Below are 22,003 nucleotides of genomic sequence, written 5' to 3' on the forward strand. Positions count from 1 at the left end.
GTGAAGATGAGCCTGGCAGGAGCTCAGTGCCAAGTCTGGCCAGGGCATAGACAGCTGCTCCTTCTTGGGCCACATGCTTCCACCTGCAGGGCTCTAATTGGGACCTGGGACAAGGCAGAGGAAGGCCCTGCAAGACGGGTCCTGGAAGGATACGGTGGGGACCAGACTCTCCAACTGGAGCAACTGCTTTATTCTAGAAGCGCTGGTGTGTGAGCAACTTCCTCCTTCCTCACTCAGGACAGAAAACAATCATGAGGAAGCGTACAGTCTCCCAGGACAAGCCCCTAGCTGGTGGGCAGCTGGGATGGGGCAGCCGGGGCCACCAGCCCAATGCCCATCTCTAGACCACAAACTGAGGGGAGAGGAGGGGAGGCCTGGGGAGGAGCGGCACCAGCTGCCAGTGCTGCCTCCTGCTGGCTGTCATCGCTGCTCCTCCCCCTGGGATTTGACCCAGAGGTAGGACTCAATGCTGCCAGGGAGCCAGAGCTCCAGCTGTCTCCACCTGGCAAGCTCCTATGCTGTGGAGAGGCGTGGCACCACTCACTGCCACGAATGCTGGGATGCAGCCCTGGGGGCGGGAGCACGGGTGGGACGGCAGGACTCTGCTTGCTCCTGGGGCAGGTCTGCAGGGAGCAGTCAGGTCTAGTCGCCCAGAGCATCTCGCACTGGTGAGGGTACCCAGGTCCAGGAGCTTCTCACCTCATTTGCCGAGGCAGGAAAGCGCCTGGCCTGGCCAGGGGGCACTAGACGTGGTTTGCCATGTGTCCTTGGAAGCCTGGTGGCCCAGGCTGGGAGTCTTTCTATCAGCTGGTCTCTGGGAGGCTCAGATCAGCCCTGCACCCTCAGAGGAGTGGGGCTGCAGGTCACACACACCTGTGAAGGTGAGATCTGAGGCGCAAGAGGCTTGTGGCCCAGGGTACTTCTGTGCCAATAAGGAGGCCTGTCCCTTTGATGCCCGGGCCAGGTAGCTCTCCAGGGTCTTGAGCAGCCGCCGTGGGCTCTTCTTGGCCAACGCTTCCAAATCTGGAGGAGAGGATTAGGGAAAAGAAAGCTCAAGGAGCTCTGGGTACCCAACAGACAGGGCGTTGAGCCTAGCAGCTCCAGTGAGCACTCCTAACCCCTGGGCCAGGGAGGCCAACGTGAAAGACCACCTAGGACGGAGAGTAACAAGAGAGCGCAGGCCCATGTGCTGCCTTATCCAGCTGGTCTTAGCTCTCAAGAGTCAGTCCCCTGCTGGACCCTTGGTTCCCATGTTTGATTCAGAAAATGTGACCCCCAGAGGCATATGGCCAGGAAGGAAGGGAGTAGTGGCATAGAACTCAGAGCAGCAGGCCCTGGAGGGTGGCTGCTGCATGGGGGCAAGAGAGGGAGCTGCAGCCCGGAGCAGAAACCACCAGGGTCTCTGGACCTGAGACACGGTTCAGGGGCTGCAGCTCCCCAGGACAAAGAGCACACCTTTGAGAACAAAGCCCGAGTCTGAGATGGTCTTCTGCTGGGTCCTCCAGATGTGGGCGAGGCGGAGGAAAGTGGCAGCATAGAAGCTGTTCACCACGGCAATGACCTTTTGCTGCCGGTTACACTCCCTACGAGACCAGGGAGGTGGCCAGTTAAGCCACAGACGAAGGCAGACACCCGGGCACCCTCCCTCCCTCCCTTCAGGGAGCCCTAGAGGAGCCAGCCAAACCCAGATACCACTGCTCTCCAGGCGGCTCTGCTCCTGGGCCAAGTCGGGGAGCAGAGGTGGCTGGAGACTGGTGCACAGGGACTCTGCCCAGGCTCTCCAGGACTAGCAGGGGTCACACTAACCAGCTGCAGCTGGGCCTCACCTGGAGAGACACTCCTCCCTCAAGGCCTGGATGGCGATGCGGGTGACGTTCACAGACATCAAACAGAAAGGAAACTGCTGGAATGGAGGGGCAGCGGGTCAGTGGCTGCCCAGCCTCACCCTGTTTTACCCTGAGCCCAGCTTGGCCAGAGCCAGTCAGAGGCAGAGGTGGCTGCTCATGCTGTCATCCCATCTTACAGGTGAGAACACTGAGGTCAGTGGCTCTGAGCGGCTCTCCTAAGGCAGGGAACCAGGGTTCCACTGAGGTTATGTGCTCCGCAGCTGGGGTGTGCTCAGTGGCAGAGCATTTGCCTAGCCAGCATGAGGCCCAGGCTGCGACCCCAGCACAGCACACACAGAAAGAACACTGAACAAAGGCTGTAGTTCAGCTAATACTTTCTTAGTTTTGATAATGGTTCTAGGACTACACAAGGTTATTTCTAGCGGATGGTAAGAGAAAGATATATGGGAACTCTGGGTTACTTTTTCAATTTTTAAGTCTAAAATTATTTCAAAATAAAAATTAAAGTGCATTATTTAGACTTGGCCTCTTTAAGACAATGTGACCCAATGGCTAAGGGTGTGTGGGGTCCCAACAGCTCCCTTCATTCCAACACTTTGCTGCCCTACCTCGTTATTTATTTACTTATTGTACTGAGGATAGAACCGGGCGGCACTTTACCACTAAGCTATATTCCCAGCCCTTTTTGAGATTTTGAGACAGGGTCTTGCTAAAATTCTGAGACTGGCCTTGAACTTGAGGTCTTCCTGCCTCAGCCTCCTGAACTGTGGGAAATCACAGGTGTGCATCACCGTACCTGGCCACCTATATATCCTGAATGTATTGAGGCCAAGCTCGTCTTCTTCGCACCTCTGCTTGCGGTGACTATACACTTCTCCCCAGACCCTCAGGTCACAACTGGTTTCCTGGATCCCAGCCCCACGAGCCTCTGCTAAGCCTTGGTTGGTCCACACCTCTCACCCTTCCTCAACTCCCCAAATCCTGCCACCACGTCCCTGGCAGAACAGTAGTGCTCCGTGCTCCCTACTCCAGCATGCCGCTGCTGCATGTTAACAGCATATATTCCCACACTCACTGACTTGTGGACCTGGCTGTGTGCCCACAGTGCTGCTGTTGCGGATGTGGAGGGGAGGCACCTCTGCTCTGCAGATCCCTGTACATGCTCCTCCCACAGCCCCCAGCTTTGATTGCCACCTTATCAGATGATATTGCCCACTTGAAAATTGCAAGTACTTGGAATTATGTGAAATAAAAACTACTGAAAAGTATCCTTCCCACTACCATGCCTTGTTTGCTCCCTTTTGTGACAAAATTCCTTGAAAAAGTTGTCTAATTTACCATCTCCAATTTATCCCTCCAATTCCCTCTTACACCCAATCTAAATCAAGGTCTTTTGTGTCTAACCCTCATTGAAAATGCTCACATCAAGATCCCCGAGGACAAACCCAGACACTGCAGATGCTCTTCTCCGTAGTCGGCACCATCCGCCCAGGTGGCTCAGGCCTGCTCCACTTGGCTTCCAGAGTGGCACCCACCCCTGGGCTCCCGTCCTGCTTTCAGCCTGCGCTGCCCACTTCATGCTGCAGTGGCTTAGGCTGCCTCACCCCTGAAAACCACCTTCATTGGAGGTTCCCAGGATCCCTCGCACACAATGTCCTGCACACGGTGTCCTGGCCCCCTCAAGAGTTTCTGATTCCTGAGGTCTGGGGAGGGCGCAGAAGGTCCATTTCTAACAAGTCCCAGGAAGGCTGATGGAGGGCATCTCTGGAGCCACAGGTCTAGCCCACAGCCCTCTCCCTAATTCCACACTCATATATCCAACTGCTTACTAACACTGCCACTTCCAAGTCTGAGGGATTTTTAAAAATACGTGTGGAAAATAGAACCCCAGCCCTGTTCTCCTTTTCAGCTGCATGTACTGAACAACCCCACTGTCTGCTTTCTTAGCCCTAACCCTGCTCAACCCTCAACACAGCTGCTCTACACTCTTACGCCCACACTGACTTCTGTATAATCAGTATCTCCTCTAGAGACCCCCAGCCCCAGCCCCCGATCACCACCAGCCTGGACCTGAAGAAAGCCTTTCCTGAACACTACCCTTCACCTTAATTTAACAGTAAGAACAGCTGCTCAAACCCTGCAGCCGCTCCTCATCTGACTCAAGGAAAAACCTGGAGCCTCTCCTGTGGCTGGCAGGCCTGTGGAATCTGGCTGCCACCTCTGGGCCAAGTCTTGCTGTGTTCCTGTGTCCCTCCCACTCCCACTGGTTTCCTTGCCATTCTCCTTCTGCCTGGAGTGTCCTTCCCCAACCTTCTTCAAGGCTTGGTGACATCTTGGCTCACCTCTTGTGGGATCCTGTCACCAGCTCCTCCTCCTCTCTGACCCACCCCACTGTGCCTTCTTAGCACTTGCTGCCTCTCATGCTCTAATGGACCTGGGCACTAAGCCTACGTCATGCCAGCTCTGCAGGGGATCCTGTCTTGCTCCTGAGGCATCCCAAGCTCCACGAGAAGTGACTAACATGGGATGTGAACGACCTCCATGCAGCGGTGAGTGAGCCCCAGCTCCCAGGAACCTGGGCTAGACGAGGGAAGGAAGCAGGTCAAACTTGTCCCCTAAAATGGAGGGACTACCTCCTTTCACTGCTTAGGAAACCATTAGCCCTAAGCCCAGAAGGCAGGATTGGACAGAGAGCAGGACCCTGATGGCGAGTACAGGGTTAGCTGAGGGCTGACTCCTTGCCTTTAGGGTCAGGAGAAGCCACCAACCCTGAGCAAGGGTCTCCTCAAGGCGCAGAGGGTGAACAGCTTCCCGTGTGTGTCTGGTGCTCTGTGTGCAGTCCCATTTAATTTTCTCAAGGAGCCAGATCCAGTTGCTGGGATCCCCATCATCAGATGAGGAGACTAAGGCTCCATACTGCTGAGAACTTGCTCGAGACCACATCTAATGAGTGGTGGAGTTCAGACTCCAACACATCGTATGACAGGGTCTGACTCACTATCCGAGAGCCTTAGTATCAGTCTCAACCAGTGAAGTCTTCCCGCCTGCTCAGTTCCTTGCTCCAGAGCTCTCTCCTCTGGCTTCCCACCAAAGCCCACCTGAATGTGGTGACGAGACAGGCGGAAAATCTCCTGGGCCATCAGCAAGGTCTTTGCATCCATCACCAGGTACAGCAGATGCAGGAGGGCAAGGAAGCCCGCCCCTCGAAGGTCTGTGGCTGGATTCGCTCCTACAACAGCCATGAGAAAATTCGACATGATGGTGAGTGGGCTCAACCAAGCCCTGACCCCTTGACCTCTAGGGACTTGCTTGGGGAGCTGCCCTATACCAGCCCCTTTCCGCTGGCTCTCCAGGACCACCCAGGCCTGTCCCCCGGCATCCCGGGGGCCACCTCCGACAGCAGTTTTCTCTTGTCTGCATGGCCCTCTGGAGGCACTTAAGAGCCTTTACAAGACACATCTGAACTTCTGGTTCCAGGGAGATGAGTAACACATCCTCCCTGTGACTCCACCAAGAGCAGCTGCAACAGCCAGGCGCCTCCGCCGGGCCAGTGCTCTGAATCCTGGAACAACACTGTGGTGAAGTTTTTGGGTTTCTTTTTGCCTAATACATTTCATCCAAAAGCTGGAGAAGAGTGGCAACCCAGAAATGCCAAGGGGAGCATGCGACGCCTTGAATGTATGCCCCAAATTTCATGTGCTAGAAACTTAACCCCCAATTCATATATTGGTGGCTTTGGGTGGTAGGGCCTTTGAGAGGTAACCAGGCTGCGATGAGGCCACCAGGGTGGGGCCTCCATGAAGGGACTGGCAGCTTCACATGAAGAGGAGCGACTCAGGGGATGTGCTTCTCTGTTGGGCCGTGTGCTGTCCTCTGCCACGTCATGTCACAGCAGGACGGCCCCAGCCAGAGGCCCAGCAGACGGGATGCCACGCTCTTGACCTTCCCAGCCAATATACTCACAAGCCAGATCCACTTCCATTTTTAAAGAAGGTATTTCATTATAGCAACAGAAAACAGATTACGGTAGCACAAATAGAGAAAGACCCAAGAAAGCCTGCTGTTCTGGCCAAAGGGCCAGGAGAGAAGCAGCCTAGCAAGAAAGAACATTTTATTTTTATTTATTTATATTTTTGGTACTAGAGACTGAACCCAGGAGTGCTCAACCCCTGAGCCACATCCCCAGCACTTTTTATGTTTTATTTTGAGATAACATCACATTAAGCTTTTAGGGCCTTGCTAAATTGCTGAGGCTGCTCTTGAATTTATAATCCTCCTGCCTCAGCCTCCCAAGCTGCTGGGATTACAGGCATGGGCCTCCATGCCTAGCCAAGACATAACACTTTAGATAATAACCATCCTATCCAGCCAAACAGGACAGAGAAACATGTCCCCACTCCCACTCCTCAGCAAAGGCCCCACAGGGGCCTGAACTTCTGCCCTGACCTGTCTGTAACGAGGCATTTTTATTCTTCCCAGTGGTAAGGAGCAACCCTGTCCTCTCTGCACGTCAGTGGAGGTCATGTGAAAGTAGCTGTGAAGTACTCCTGCCCCTCCCAGCCAGTTTTGTCCAGTGGCCCAAAGGGACACTTGGGCTTTACCCAGTGAGGTGACAGCCCTCCTTTCCCCACTGGCATGGCATCCGAGGAGGCCTGCTAGAATGGGAGATATAAATGAGATCCGGAGTGTCTTCACACAATACTCAAAATGTCCAAGATGTAACAGAAAACCACATACGAAGCTGAGAACAGGATGATCTCATTTCTCATCCTCAGTGTGCATGAGAAATGACCCTCAATAGACACAATGCTAAGGTGACACAGAGCTGGGGTGACGTGGCAAGGCTTTCAGAGCAGCCATTGTAGACAGAAGAACGCCTCACACCTCCATCTCCAGTGCCTCCGAATACACTGCATGGGAAAGAGATTAAGATGCTCATTAGCAGAGCAGGTGACTCTCCTGGGCTCTTGGGGAGGGCCCAGTGTGGTAAGAAAGGTCCCCAAGAGCAGAAGGGGAGGCACAAGCACAGGGCCAGAGAGAGGGTGGCTCACAGGAGCTGTTTCTGGCTCTGAGAAGAAGGAATGCAGGAGGCCTCTGGAAAACAGGAAAGACAAGAAGTGGATTTTCCCTTAGAGCCTCCAAAAAGGAGGGCTGCCCATGAAGCCTTGATCTGCGTGGGACCTCTGGACTGCAGAATCAGAGGACAGTGAACATGCTGTGTTATTCCAAGCTACTAAACTGGAGATTTGTCATACCAACAGCAGAAAACTACCACAGCAGCTCTGCCTCTCAAGAGCCATTATGAATGAATATACTTTGCCTTTTCTCTTTTCAGTGCTGGGGATGGAAGCCAGGGCTTTGTGCACATTAAGCTCGTACCCCACCACTGAGCTACACCTCTAGTTCCACTGAAGAAATACTAATAAGAAAAAAACAAATGGAAACTTTAGAAATGAAAAAATACATCAAATAAATCTAAACATTGAAGATAAAGAATGAGAGATCAGTGACTATGAAGGTGGAACAAATAAAATTACCCCATCTGAGCAAGAGTACAGGGGAAAGAGCAGAGATGAATGAAGCATGGGAGATCTACTAGGTTATAACAAAGATCTAAAGAATGAGCAGAAAGTGCTGGGGATGTGGCTCAGTGGTACAACAGCTACCTAGCAGTGCGAGGCCCTGGGTTCAATGTCCACAACCACAAAACCCAACAGCAGCAAAGGTCTAACTTTGTGGCCTGAGCACAAGAGAAGACAAAGTCTGAAGAAGTATTCAAAGTAATCATGGGTGGAAATTTACCAAATTTCACAAAGGACATAAAACCGACAGATTCAAGCAGTTGAGCTAACCCCAAGCATGTTCTGGTCAAAATCCTGAAATCTAAAGACAAAAGCTAGGCATCATGGGCGCCTACCTGTAATCCCAGGCCAAGACAGGAGGACTGCAATTTCAAGGCCAGCCTCAGCAATTCAGCAAGGCCCTAAGCAACTTAGCAAGACCCTGTCTCAAAATAAAAAATGGAATGGGGACATGACTCCTGGGTTTAATCCCCGTTATTAAAAAAAAAAAAAAAAAACAAAAAAAAAAAAAACAACAACAACAGACAAAAGATCTAGGAAGCACGGACAGAACCACACTTCTTAGTCATAGGGGAGGAAGTCAAGCGCCCGTGGACTGTGGACTTCTCACCAGACACTACGAGGCCAGAGGGAAGCAGTGCACCTTCAAGAGCTGAAGGAGAAACAGGCTAACGTTGGTACCCACAGACCTCCGAGGAGGGGAGATAGAGGCATTCTCAGGTGAAGGGAATCTCTAAACTTTCTTCCCAGGAGACTAGGAGAGGGAGTCCTGGAATACGAGGAGGGAAGAACAAGGCGAGGAGCAAGCAGGTGCATGGGTGGGATGCCAAGGCCCCTGTGGCTTATTTTTGTGTTGGGAAGGGAACCCAGGGCCACCATATGCTGGGCGAGCGCTCCACCACCAAGCTGCGCCCCAGCCCTCCCTCCAGAGTTTTTGACATCATGTTTGATGGTGGAAGCAATCAACTGTATGGTGTGGTTCTCAATACGCAGGAAGGACAACTAAGCTAAACAGGCTTAAATACACTGCCAGTGCCACCAGATTATAACCAAGTGTGCATACGTAAAGGCTTTTCTAATTAAGGTCATTTGCTATTCCATACAAATATAACCTAATATGATTTTGAAAAAAAAGTATTGTTATGGGTCAAACTATATGTGCCTTGACCAAACAAACTCCATTTTACCCTGAGACTCCATTTCACATAAGAAATGCTTCTCCCATGTGAAACCCTGCTACATAACCCACCTCCTGCTAAGCATATGCTGTTATTCTTATACAACATATTAAGTTCTCTTTTTAATTCCCATTTTTCCTGAGCAGTGTACTACTATACCCTGAAGTGCACTTCCTACTTTGCTATGTTTTGACTTACTGGTAGCTCATGGTTTTGGGTTATAAAAGAGATATCCTACTTTCTGCAAGGGGTCAAGATATGCAGAGGCAACTTAGTTGCTGCCCCTTGGCCCACCAGTGAATAAAGCTTCACATCCTGCTTCAAGACTGACCCAGTGATTCCCAAACATGCCACAAAAGTATCACCCCAAACAAGTGAGATCATCTTCCTTTAATTTTAAAAATATATAATAAGATTTTCACTAGAAAAAGAGCACAGAACCAAATCAATCCTATTCCAGGTCCTGTCGCTTCTGAGGGTTGCCTGGGGTCTTTCCCCTCCTGTCCTCGGCCTCTGCCTTTGCTGTACCCTTGAGGTGTCTCCCCCATCTTGCCTCACACTGCTGGCGCAGCCTCTTCCCTGGCTGTGGGACCAGGGGCAAGCAAGGGGAAAGTGCATGTCTCCTTACCCTGGAAGCCCAGGTCCTCCCAGTGGTCTCCCCGGAGGGCGCAGTCCAGCTTGGAGCCAGTCAGCTTCTTGTAGATGGTCTGGAGCACACGGCCATGCACTGGGTCTTGGCTGTCCAGGCCACCTGCCCCCCAAAGCACCAATGCTTTGCCGACTATCCCGTGGGAGGACTGGGTGCTCAAGACACCTTCCTCTCAGCTCCAGCTCCCACCTGCCCTCAGGTGCATGCAAGAGCCCTGGCCTGGCCTTGGATGAGTGGCACAGTGCTCTAGCCCAGCACCCAGACAGTGTGTGCCCTGTGGCAGTCCCAACACTCACACTGGGCAATGGTCAGGACCAAGTCCCTTTCTTCCCTAAGGCCCTGGTGGAGCTTTGGAGGTCCGAAGAGGCAGTGCCGGAGGGCGGCGAGCCCAGTCCTTCGAACAGTTGGTTGTATTCTCTTCTGGGGAGAAAGATTACAGGTAATGGGCCAAGGGCCAGCTTAGCCTGCCTTATAGAACTGACCATCATCTGGGGTCAGTTGGCTTCCCAGCTAGCATCTGCCTCTGGGAGTGAAAGAAGGCAGAGACTGCCAAGAACCCTCCAGCCTCCCAGAGGCTCTTCCAGCTTCTCTGCAGGGAGAAAGAGGTGCCCTGAAGTTGGATTATAAAAGAGATATTCCCTGCCAGTTCTGTGCACTTGGTCCTTCGGAATTTTCCAACACTAGCTCTTCCAGTGACTCCTGGGATGCCCAGCTCTGAGGAATCCCCATGTAGTTAGACAAAAAGGTGGCCAGGGTTCTCAGCAGGGCTGCCCCTACCCTTTACATGTCCATCTCCCTCTCTCACAAGGTGAATTACAACTCGACTTCCAGGATGCGGGCCAGTGGGGAGGGGCTTAATGGGGACTCGCTGGCTGAGGTGTGGCTGCAGCCCTGGCCATGACCAGCGCCTCCTAAGCTCGGTTGTGCTGGCTCCTTGTGGTCAGGACCACTGCTGCTAGCCTTAGAACATTCTTTTTTCTTTTGTTTAAGGGACTGGGTATGGAGCTCAGGGCCTCACACACGCAAGGCAAAGACAAATGCTCTACCACTGAGCCCACCTCCAGCCCCGGCCTGGGGATACTCCAATCGGTAGCTTCTGACTCTCTGGACTCTAGTGACCACCACAACTCCTGAGCCAGGTTCCATGCTGACGATCTGCACCTGCCTTTTTCTCAACTGACTGCTAAACACTCAGGATGTCCCAGAAAGCCCAGCCTGGATTCCCCCATACTCCCTCCTTTTCTAACCCCACATATTTCTTAAGTTTAGCCAGCGGCCAGCACAGGCTTCATAGATGAAAGTTCAGAATATGAGAAATCACTAGGGAGTTTTGAATTAAAGAGACAGACTCTAATTACCTTTAAACCAGCTCCAGGACAGCTTTTCCTAGCTTCAGCCTCCAGCCACCTATTGTGGTAGTGAGGTTTACTGAAGAGGCTAGCGAGAGAGCGAGAACACGCCAGGGAGTGGACTTTTATTGGGGAACAAAAAATTCTGGGGAAAATCCCATCCAATGAAGATTAAGGTGGGGGCAGTGTCCCAAGATCAGGGGTGATGACTGGGTGGCCAGGCACACCTCCACACAGACAAGCCCTCGGACCTGAGAAGGATGGGGAAAGCTTTGGACACAAGATGTGCCTAAGCGCCTCTCGCCCAGCCAGGGAGGTAACTCAAATCACGTTCAAGGATGGCCTTCCACACTTAAGATTCCTAAGTGGCTCCTGGATCCTTCAGGGAGCTTGCCTCCATTGGCTATGACTCACTCAGCTCCTTGGACAGCTGTGTTGCCTCCCCAAGGCGCTTACTGGTCCTTGGTTCCCACCTCCCATCACTAAGAGGGAAAAGCAGAGGACAGCTGCACAGGCCCCTGAAGGACAGGGCCACAGGAACTCCACAAGCACAGTCCCACAAAGCTACCAGTGCCATGATGAGTCATGGGCCCTGGTCACTTGGGATCCTGTGCTCCAGTGTTCCCTAGGTGAGATGAGGCCCTTACATGGAAGCTTCCAACTTGCTGGCCCAGGGCCCTACCCTGGAGGGAGGGGAACTCGGCTCCTGGGAAGCAGGAGCCTTCTTGAGAGCCCAACCCTCCCTGTTACCTTGAAGGAAGAGAGGTCCAGAGTCTGGAGGTGCTGCAGGGCCTCCCCAAAGGAGATGAGCTGTCCAGGCTGGTCTGAGTAGCCCCAGCTCTCTGTGGCAAAAGGGAAGATACTTGAGGACTTGTAACAGTCGTCAATCTGTCCGCAAACCTTACCTAGAGCCTCCTGGTTGTCACTTTGGAGCCAAGCACTGGCTTCCAGTTGAACATCAGACACCCATAGCCACAGCCTTCCTTTATTTTATTTTTTAGTTTTAAAACTAAAATAAATAAAATATCTTTATTTTTATGTGGTGCTGAGGATCAAACCCAGTGCCTCGCGCATGCCAGGTAAGCGCTCTACCACTTGAGCCACATCCCCAGTCCCTGCCTTCCTCTTTCAAGGAGCTGGCTTTACCTGCTGGACTGGACTGTTCAGAGTTGCTAGCTGCCCTCTGCACTGAGTAGAGAGAGAGGTGACCTGCAAGGGTCCCCAAATTCTACCCATCTTTGAGGGAGCAAGTCACTGCCTGGAGTGGGTACCCTCAAGGGAGTGTGCTCCAGGTTTGCTCAGGGGCATTTCTGATTTCACACCATGCAGGCCCTTCTCCTATCCTGTTATAGCCTGCAGGGAATTAGCTTACCATTCTCCCTAGAGGCGATGGCTAATGCTATTCCCTGTCGTGTCTCTCCAGGAGCTTGATGGAACTCAGGCTAGGTCCAGGTTCTAGCTCGATCCTCCCACACCTGTATCTGGACCTCTCAGAAAGAGACTTGCGGCTATTTGTTCCCAGACCTCAGAGCACTCTCATAGATGGTTTTACCCCGTCCTCACAGCCCTCTTGAATAGTGAACGACCTGACCATCCTGTGTGGGGTCCCTGCTGCCTGCCTCTATCCTCCACACCCTGCAGAGGCTGCCCCTACCCAGGGTCCTCCTTGCCTCCCTCAGGGCTAGGTGGATGGCAGGCAGTGCTGGCAGCCCTGGTGTTCATCTCCATTCCCCTGGAGGTAGAACATCACCATCCTTGGGTTTGGAAAGAGATTTTATTCTATGTCATACTGCTAAAACGAGAACACTCAGGAATCGTCTCCTAATCCCAGAGCCCCAGAACTACCAGGTGCCCTCGCTTACCTGCCTCGGGGTGGATGGTGTCCACAGCCTCCCACTCCTCCTGGGCCTGGAGCACCTCTGCACTCACGACTGCAAGACAAAGGGAGCACTCCTAAGACAGGGCCAGCTTGTCTGCTATGGGCTGCCGGCTCCCAAGGCCTGCCAGATTGGGCTTTTGGAAGGCAGCACTGGTGTCCTCCAGCTGCCCTTCCAGGCCACCACCCCCACAGAGAGTCCTCCCTCTGCGGGACACACGCGAGTCCCTCACAGTCCAGAGCCTTGCCCCCTTGCTGCCTGGGAACCAGCTGGGACCTGAACTCGCTCTGCCTTCTCCACCCTTGGGTCCTCCCAGACTGCTAGCCAGGAAGCTCAGATCCCTGCTGGTTAGCTCCTCTCACTGTAGGTGGGCTCCTGCGCCTCCCTCCCTGACAGCTCCTCTGACCTCAGGTCTGGACTAGGAGACCTGATGCTCACCATGGTGTCCTAGCTGTCTCCCACTGGGCAGTGAGACACAGGGCAGGGTTCGCCAGACCCCAGCACAGTGCCACACGCATGGCAGGGGCTCTGCAAATGCCCAATGAACTTCCATGACAGTGGAAAGCAGGAGCAAAAGGGCAGCAGCCACTGCATAGTCTTCTCTCCAAACCATAGCTGCCACTCTAGCCCAAACTGCTGGGGTACCTTCTGTCACAAGTGTTTCTAGTTTCTAGGTGTGACATCAACCAACAACATGAAGGATGGAGACTTTACTAACAACAGCAAGGACCACAGGTAGGCTAGGATGGCTCCTCCTGCCTCATAGTGTCGGTGAGGCCCTCATGGGGTGAGGAACTATCTGGAGAGTACTAGGTTTGGACGTGGCTTAAGCATGTTCTTGAGTAGAACCCTTCCAGTGTTGAGATTCAATTCTACTGTGAGTGGTTAAGAGTGGGGACACAGTCTGACTCTCCTACTCACAGTTGGGATCCGTAGGAGGTGACTGGAAATAAATAAGGACATCATGGTGGAGCCCAAGATTGAATACTGGGGGCTTTATAAGAGAGGCCAGAGGAGACACACAGGTGTGATCCCGATCTCTTCCCTTGAGATGTCCCACACTACCTTGGGCCTGCCAGCAAGGCAATTACCAGAGGCATCCTCAACCTTGCAACAGACCTGTGAGCCAAAATAAACCTCTCTTCTTTATACTCACCCAGCCTCAGCTATTTCATGACAGTAATGAAACATAGATAAAGAAATAAGTATACTTGCAGGTTAAATGCCACCAAATGCTAATGGAGAGTGAGAAGAGACAGTGGCAGAGAAGCAACAGAGTGGCTGAAAGCACACCTGACAGCCAGACAAGGTGTAAAGGTGAGACCCCCGTGGCCCACTGGCTGTGCTTCTTGGATGAGTTACTTAGTCAATTGTATCTCTTCTGCAGCCACTGGAGAGTGCTGCAGCCCAAAGGTTAGGGGTCAGTAAACACTAGCTATTACTACTGACACAGACACGTGCTCAGGCACAGCCGACTGCGGGCAGTGACAGCAGGTGAGATGGGCCCGCCTGTGGGGACCTCAAGGAAACCCTGTCTTTGCCACCTCTAGTCTGAGGCAGCAGACACTGAGACTGAGGGCTTCCAAGGTAGACAACTTCACACAAATACTCGACCTTGGATGGTCAAGAAAATAAAACTTGCCTTCATAGCTATCAAGAATACAAACAACAGGGGGCTAGGGATGTGGCTCAAGCGGTAGCGCGCTTGCCTGGCATGCGTGCGGTCCAGGTTCAATCCTCAGCACCACATACAAACAAAGATGTTGTGTCTGCTGAAAACTAAAATAATAAATATCAAAAAATTCTCTCTCTCTCTCTCTCAAAAAAAAAAAAAAAAAAGAAATGGTAACATGCCTTGGAAGCTTTAAAAAAAAAAAGAATACAAACAACAATAAATTTGATGAGGATGTGCGGGGGAAGGCACACTCATACATTGCTGATGGGACTGCAAATTGGTGCAACCAATCTTGAAAGCAGTTATGGGGATTCCTTGGAAAACTTGGAATGCAACCACCATTTGACCCAGCTATCCCATTCCTTGGTTTATATCCAAAGGACTTAAAATCCACATACTATAGTAATGCAGCTATATCAATGTTCATAGCAGCTTAATTCACAATAGCTAAACTATGGAAACAAACTAGATGCCCTTCAATAGAAGAATGGGTAAAGAAACTGTGATATATATACACAATAGAATATTACTAAGCGTAAAAAGAGAATAAAATTATGATATTTTCAGGTAAATGGATGGAGTTGGAGAATATCATGCTAAAGGGAAATAAGCCAATCCTAAAAAACCAAAGGATGAATGTTCTGATAAGTGGATGCTGATCCATAATGGGGGCTGGGCATGGGAAAAATGGAGGAACTGTGATTGGGCAAAGGGGAGGGGAGGAAGTGAGGAGGCATGGGGGCAGGAAAGATGGTGGAATGAGATGGACATTATTACCCTAGGTACATATGTGACTACACATATGGTGCAACGCTACATTGTGTACAACCAGAGAAATGAAAAGTTGTGCTAATATTGTGTACAATGAATCAAAATGCATTTTGCTGTCATATATACCTAATTAGGAAAAAACAAAACAAAAATTGCCTTTAGCATGCAGGGCCCCTAGGAGATCAAATGAGGGACAAAGTGACTGGCCAGAAAAGGAGAAGTGGAACAACCACAAGGAATGCCTATGATCTAAGTGAATGTCCCCACCTTTATCCCCACCTTCCTGTGTCTGTGATTCTTCACCCTCAGACCTTCACCTCCAAGCACTGACATCAATCTTTCACTCTGTGTTCCCTCACCCGTAAATGCTTCACCAAAGCCTGTGTGCAAGGAGTAGAGAGCTCAGCAGCAAAGGGGTAAGGATTTGCTGTCACCACAGGTTAGACAACAGGAAGTACTAGCTTTTGGCTAGCAGTGTCAAGGGCTGGGATGCAGTTCACTGGTAGAGCACCTGGCTGGCATGGGTAAAGCCCTAGGTTCCGTCCCAACCCTGGGGGAAAACCAAAAACATGCTACCTGAAACCCACTAGAGATACCAGGCCAGCGCCTACAAACTGGAGACAACACCCAAACCACTTAAGAGCTTTCCCTGTCCTCTTAGAGACCCTCCTGCTTCCAGAGAAAATCCTGACTAACAGAAGACCACAGGGCAAAGAGCAGACCTTTAGGGAATTGGTTCAGCTTAGATTAGTACAGGTGCTTTTCCTTTTGAAGTGTCTGCTTTATTTTGCCTCTCTTCCATGTATTCATAAGTGAAACAAAATTGTTGATTTAGTCATCCTGTTTAATTGAAATTAGCTAAGAACAATATGAAAAACTTTTAAAATATGATAAAAAGTATCTGGCACAAAAAATTTAAGTATAAAATATTTGGCATTTAAGGTAAAAGTTATTTACTAATGTTGGGTTTGTCACCATACAGTATGGATGATATTCTATTAAGAGAACTTTGTAGATGCCCAAATAATTTTTCTACATTACAATATTTATAAAAGCTCCATATTTCTGGAGGTTATATTTTAGTGTGTAAGACTTACCAATAGTAATGAGTACTTACCAATCCATATTTTTTTGTATAAAGCACTTTATCTACATTATCTCACTTAATCCTTACAAAACTCCCATCATACATATTCTTACACAATCTGCTCATTTTTTCTTTCTTTTCTGCAGTGCTGGGCCTCTTGCAAATTAGGCTCTACCACTGAGCCACCGCCCACCCCCACCTCCATTAGAGGAAAGGATTAGAAAGGTTAAGTGATTTCCTCCAGGTGATGTAGGTGAGAGGGCCAGAATTTAAACCAGACATATGACTCCACAATGGCTGCTTCTGAGCTAGTGAGGATCTCTCTCCATAATAAATCAGCAAGTTGAATGAACTTTATAGAGTACAGATAAAACAGGAGACTACTCCAATGCCTTTTCACAAATGTGGACTCATCTTTGTACTATCCCTTTGAGAATGAGAGAGATCAATATTTCTACTCTAGACAGAGATTACATGATTTTCCCAGAGGCACATAGTGAACTAGTAGCAGAGAAACACTCCTGACCCAGTGTTGATTCTAATTATCCTTGAGGAACATAAATCCACAAAATTCTGAAGGATAAAGAATATAAGAAATTCCAATGATAAATGATAGATCCATACAAGGTCTGGCTTAGGCTCCACCCCGACTCCGGGGCCCCAAGAAGTCCTTACCACCTGGCTCCCATCCATTAGTTTCTGCCGTCAGGGCCCGGAGAACATCATGAGTCTTCAACGCTGAGATCTGTGGGGCAGGTCACCTTTAGAGAGAGGGCAGAATCCATGTGCCCCATACACACAAATATTTCCCACCCACTTGCACTGAATATCCTTGAAACTGGAGGCCAGGGGCTCTGGTGATCCACTGATAGGTGGATTAAGTTTTTTTTGTTTTGGGGGGTAGGGGGTGCATGCTGGAGGTTGAGCTCCCATAGCCCCAAAGTCTATTTTAAAGGAGTGCCTGGAAAGCTCCAATTACAATGTGGAAGCTGGGCAATGTGGGGACAAGTGCATGTGTTCTTTGACAGTGAATGAACAGACATTCACACAACACCTTGAGACCACAGAGTGCCTTTGTACTGCACTGCCTTACACTCTGCTTCCTACAACAGCTACCTTACTAGACAGAAGTAATGTGGTTTATCTGCACCCCCACCCCCACTGTGAGCCCCTGGAGGGCAGAACCTATGCCAGCCCATGTCCCCAGTGCCCAGCACAGCACTAGCCTATAAAGCAGCATGGAGCAAAGGCCTGTGCTGGCAGGAGGCACTGAGCGTGGGTGATACGTACAGGAATTCCTCTGAAGTCCACGAGAGCACCACCATTCTTGTCATGAGCCGCAGAACGCCCAGGAGATAGTCTTTTAACCTGTGAGACAGGCCAGGGTCAATCTCCTAGGACATAACATTTCCCCAAGGACCACAGTTTAAATGCTGCACCTTTACCAAGAATCACAAAAGACATGAACTCCAGGGAACCGTCATGAAGAACTTCTATTTAATATGGTGTGAAGAAAAACTGCAGGCTGGGGAGATAGTGTGGTGGAAGAGCTCTTGCCTACTGTGGGCAAGGTCCAGGTTTGAGCCCCAATAGCATGAAGAAGAAGAAGGAGGAGGAGGAGGAGGAGGAGGAGGAGGAAGGGAAGAAGGGAGGGAGGGAGGGAGGGAGGAGGAGGGGGAGGAGGAGGAGAAGAAGGAAGAGGAGGAAGAGAAGAAGGAAGAGGAGAAGAAGAAGACCACAATGACGATGGCGACAGCGGCGGTGGCAGCAGTGGCTAGGTGCTGTGGTGCACACCTGTAATCCCACCAGCTTGTGAGGATAAGGCAGAAAGATTTGAGTTCAAAGCCAGCCTCAGCAACAGCAAGGTGCTAAGCAAAATACAAAATAGGGCTGGTGATGTGGCTCAATGATTGAGTGCCTCTGAGTTTAATCCTTGGTATCAAAAAAAAAAAAATCAAAAAACAACAACAAAACAAAACAACCCTCAAAACTAAACTCAGCTGAAAAAGGCAAAGGATTTGGACATTTTACACAAAAGGGAAGGTGTCATCCTTAAACATGAACAAATGTTCAAATTTCCGAATGAGAAAAATGCCAACTAAAAATCTAGAGATAATGCTGCAGTTGTCAGATTATCAAAGGTCAGAGTGTGAGAGCTGGAGCTCAGCGACACACCCTTGCATAGCATGTGGAAGGCCCTAGGTTCAGTTTCTAGCTCAGCCACTGCCCTCAAAACGAACAAACAACCAGCCAACAAAAAAAGTCTGCTAAGACTGTTGGCTAGAGCGCCCACACGGGGGAGTCGATGACACTGATCAGACCACACACCACACACCTCGGCTTGGCACCTGCATTCTAGTGCCTCACGCACCAGACACTCACCCCTGTGCAAAACAACATGTACCTTGACAGTGTCACTCATTGCAGCACCGTTCATAACAGCAAGGGGCTGAAGGACCCTAAGAGTCCACCAATGCACTGATTAAGACATCTACTGCCCAGGAATCCAGTGACACATGCAAGGCTATGAAGAAGGAGGAGGATGCCTGGTGTGGCCATCTCCATGGTTTCTCAAGGAAAGGCAGAGCAGAGTGTGCAGGTCACCTCGCCATTGTCTTCATAAACCCATAAGCACCTCTGAATGACTATGTCCTGAGTTACACCCCAGGAGGCAGATAGATCCATACAAGCAGGAAAACCAAGTAGTGGAGGACAAAGATGGAAGCTAGTTTTCACTATATGTATATCCCCTGTAATATTTAGATTCGAACCATATGAATGTTTTCTCTAAATTAAAGAAAAAACAGTAATTAAAAGGAAACAATTAACAAAGAAATCAACACTTATGTCAAGGCCCTGAAATCGTAAATTATCCTGTTACTCTAACCTTCCTGTTAATTTTTGGTAACTGGGCTGGGGATGTGGCTTAAGCGGTAGCGCGCTCGCCTGGCATGCGTTCGGCCCGGGTTCAATCCTCAGCACCACACACAAACAAAGATGTTGTGTCCACCAAAAACTAAAAAATAAATATTAAAATTCTCTCTCTCTCTCCCCCTCTCTCTTTAAAAAAAAATTTTTTTTGGTAACTAACACTTCTTATACACAGCTTTGACTTCTTTATGTCCTGGAAGCAAGAATGACAGCCCAGGCCTCTCACCCTTGAGACACCATGCATTCTCCCTTGAATGTGTATCTATCTTCCTAAATAAACTCGTGTCTATGCCTTTATTTTTATTTTTTTAAAGATATTTTATTAGTTATCAGTGGCCTTTTATTTATTTCTATGTGGTGCTGAGAACTGAACCCAGTGCCTCACACATGCCAGGCAAGCCACAACCCCAGCCCTATGCCTTTAATTAAAAAAAAAAAAATGGAAACCCAGGCATATCACGGCTGACCAGAACCCCCTCCCCTCAAAACTGGCCTGTGACCAATGTGTCACTGTCCAGAGCAACCCAGCCAACACACTTGCAGCAATTGCTCTCCTGACCTTTGACCCTTGATCCGACTGGTTTTTGTGCAGAATATACCCCACCTCTGCCTTCGGTATCCCCTCCAGCTGGGTTCTACTTCCTCAGTGGCCTGCTTTACCAACTGGGGCTATAATGGTGCCTCACTTCTCCTCTGGCCCTTGCACAGAACACAAAGTCATTTCTTTGATGCTTCCCTGCCACCCTGCCCTCCTTTTTTTTTTTTTTTTTTTGAATTAGGGACTGAACCCAGGGATGCTTAGCCACTGAGCTACATCTCTAGCTCTTTTTGAAACAACACCTTACTAAGTGGATGAGGCTATCCTTGAACTTACGACCCTCCTGCCTGAGCCTCTTGAATTGCTGGGATTATAGGTGTGCACCATTGTGTCTGATCCCACACCTCTTAACACAGCACAAAGGTATGAAATATGTAACTAAATTTTTTTCTTCAAATTTTGCTTCACTTAAATAAATAAAGATTAAAAAAAAAGAAATCTTGCTTCAAAAAAATTTTGTGATTCATGATGCTAAACAACTCCCTGCAGGAGTCTACATACCCAGGATTTACCCTGTCCTTTCCCCTCTACACTTTAGGTATCTCTATGTCCAGAGACCTCTTTCTGGAAGAACAGCTCATCTGTCTTCCTACAGTGGGGAAACTTTCCTAGATTTTCAAAGCAAAACTGTGTCCTTGTTCTGGCCACTGAATCCCACAAGCTAAATTGAAGACCATTTCTTCCGGAGGTAAGGTGGAAGAAAAGGTACAGAATGCAGGATTCGCTGTCAAGCCCAAGAAAGATACAGCACAGTGAACCAAGAGGCCTGAGGATAATCAGGCAAGCGGTGTTTGACAGGGGTAAGGACAGTAAGGTATGTCATACCGATGAGCTGCAGACTGAGCTGCAGGGTGATTTCTCAATGAAATTTTCTCCCAACCCAAGCAAACAAAAATAAACTTTCATAAGCCACTTAGAAATCAAGTTTTCAGGAAAGGCAGATGATGCAGAGGTGAACAGAATCTCCTTTTCTGTGGTGCTGAAGAGGGAACCCTGGGCCTCCTGCATACTAGTTTAGCACTCTGTCACTGATAACACTCCAGCCCAGGATCTCCTTTAACAAGACAAAAAAGATATGAGATTTTTTTCCCCTAAGTATTTCTAAAACTTCACATTCTTTTGATATCTTGTCTTCTTCTTATTATTAACAACATATCTGTAACCGACATCTTCTTTCCCCAAAGGCATGCTTACCTGCCCGTCTTTTAATTCTTTTTCATTATAGAAAGAACAAAATTTTTCATTCATGACTCAAAATCATTTGTTCACGCGAGCTTTGTCTTGGGCTCAAAAAGGGGTTCCCGGAGGTCTGATGATGCTACAGGACAGCCAGAGGTCCGCCGGTTCTACCTTGGCCCTCCTCCCTGCGCTCATTCAGACCCGGAGGAAGAAAACAGTCCCACTGTGCCATCACCACGGCATCGCTGGTTTCTGTGAGTCCTGAAGAAGTCTCTGAGGCTATGACGCCTCGGCTCTGCAAAACACAGAAGAGAAAGCTAGCCTCTTGGTTCAGTTATGCCTCTACTGAGAAAAAAAGAGACTTAAAATCTTTAAACAGATGTGAATTTATTCTGAATAAATGAGCCGCCGTGGCCAGAGGCAGCCTCCTACGACCCGGGCCACGGGTGGAGAGGCGGGGACAGACCTCGGCGCGCGGAGGGCAGCGACACGGCTCTGGGCTGGGGTGACTTCAGGACCTGCGGTTCTGGGGACCGGGCCAGCTAACCCGGGAGCGGAGCGCAGGCGGCCCCGGCTCTGAGCCTCAGCTTTGCTTCCTTCCCAGCACCGGTCGCGTCGGGGCTGACAAAGCCTGGTCCGGCCCCCGGGGAGGTGGACTGTCCAAAGCAGCCACCGCCAACTGCTGCACGCCCTGCACCACCGCGGTCACCTCACGGCGCCGACCTCAGGCGTGACTGGACGTCGCGGACGTCCATCGCACGGCCCCTAGGAACTCGGTTAGTCCCCTAGGCCCACGCCGCGGGGCGGATTCGCTCCCTGGCCTGCAGGCGGCGGTACCCGGGGCGGGTTGCCCTGCGGTGCGTCACGGAGGGCCCTGGCAGGCGGCTCACGGCACCCTCGGCCAGCCTGCCTGGTCGGGCTCGGCGTCTGCTCCCGGGCGGCGGGCCCTGGCCTGGGTCCCCGAGCCCGTCGGCTCCGGCCTCGGTCAGGGTGCGCGCCTCCCGGCCGTGCGCGGCCCCGCGGCCCGGCCTCCTTTCAGCGCCGCCCGCTCACCGGGGTCCGTGCGCCCCAAGCGGCGCCATCGGTCTGCTCTGCGCAGGCGCACGCCGCTTCGGCTGTGAGCCGCCCTTCCGGGCAAGCGGCGAGCTCGGCGCGCGGCCAGGCCTGTACCGGGGGCCGGAAGTCCAACCGGCGCTGGGAGCCTGCTTCGCGTGGGCGTGGTCAGAACCGCCTCAGTCCCGGGACCCGAGGGCGGTGCGACCGGCCCTAAAAGCTGTGCG

At 50.6% G+C, this 22,003-nt stretch overlaps 1 protein-coding gene across 6 annotated transcripts; it reads right to left on the reverse strand.

Annotated features, from left to right (window-relative positions):
* Positions 1-169: 169 nt before the first annotated feature.
* Positions 170-21,917, reverse strand: Elmod3 (ELMO domain containing 3). Of its 6 annotated transcripts, none has more exons than XM_078027970.1 (13): positions 21,777-21,917; positions 20,739-21,018; positions 20,370-20,598; positions 17,306-17,383; positions 16,691-16,760; positions 12,468-12,536; positions 11,356-11,447; positions 9,553-9,676; positions 9,236-9,358; positions 4,946-5,076; positions 1,827-1,903; positions 1,456-1,583; positions 170-1,023 (listed from the first exon to the last, which is right to left on the reverse strand). In XM_078027970.1, the coding sequence occupies exons 3-13, from the start codon at positions 20,550-20,552 to the stop codon at positions 824-826; spliced, it is 1,275 nt and encodes a 424-aa protein (XP_077884096.1). In that variant the 5' UTR covers positions 20,553-20,598; positions 20,739-21,018; positions 21,777-21,917; the 3' UTR covers positions 170-823. The 6 variants fall into 6 exon arrangements, with proteins under 6 accessions (XP_077884096.1, XP_077884098.1, XP_077884100.1 ...); XM_078027972.1 differs by lacking the exon at positions 21,777-21,917 and adding an exon at positions 21,271-21,770; XM_078027974.1 differs by lacking the exon at positions 21,777-21,917 and adding an exon at positions 21,190-21,770 and having other exon boundaries at positions 9,553-9,673.
* Between the last annotated feature and the right edge of the window lie 86 nt (positions 21,918-22,003).

The sequence above is a fragment of the Ictidomys tridecemlineatus genome, chromosome 12, assembly GCF_052094955.1.
Source record: "Ictidomys tridecemlineatus isolate mIctTri1 chromosome 12, mIctTri1.hap1, whole genome shotgun sequence".
NCBI lineage: Eukaryota > Metazoa > Chordata > Mammalia > Rodentia > Sciuridae > Ictidomys > Ictidomys tridecemlineatus.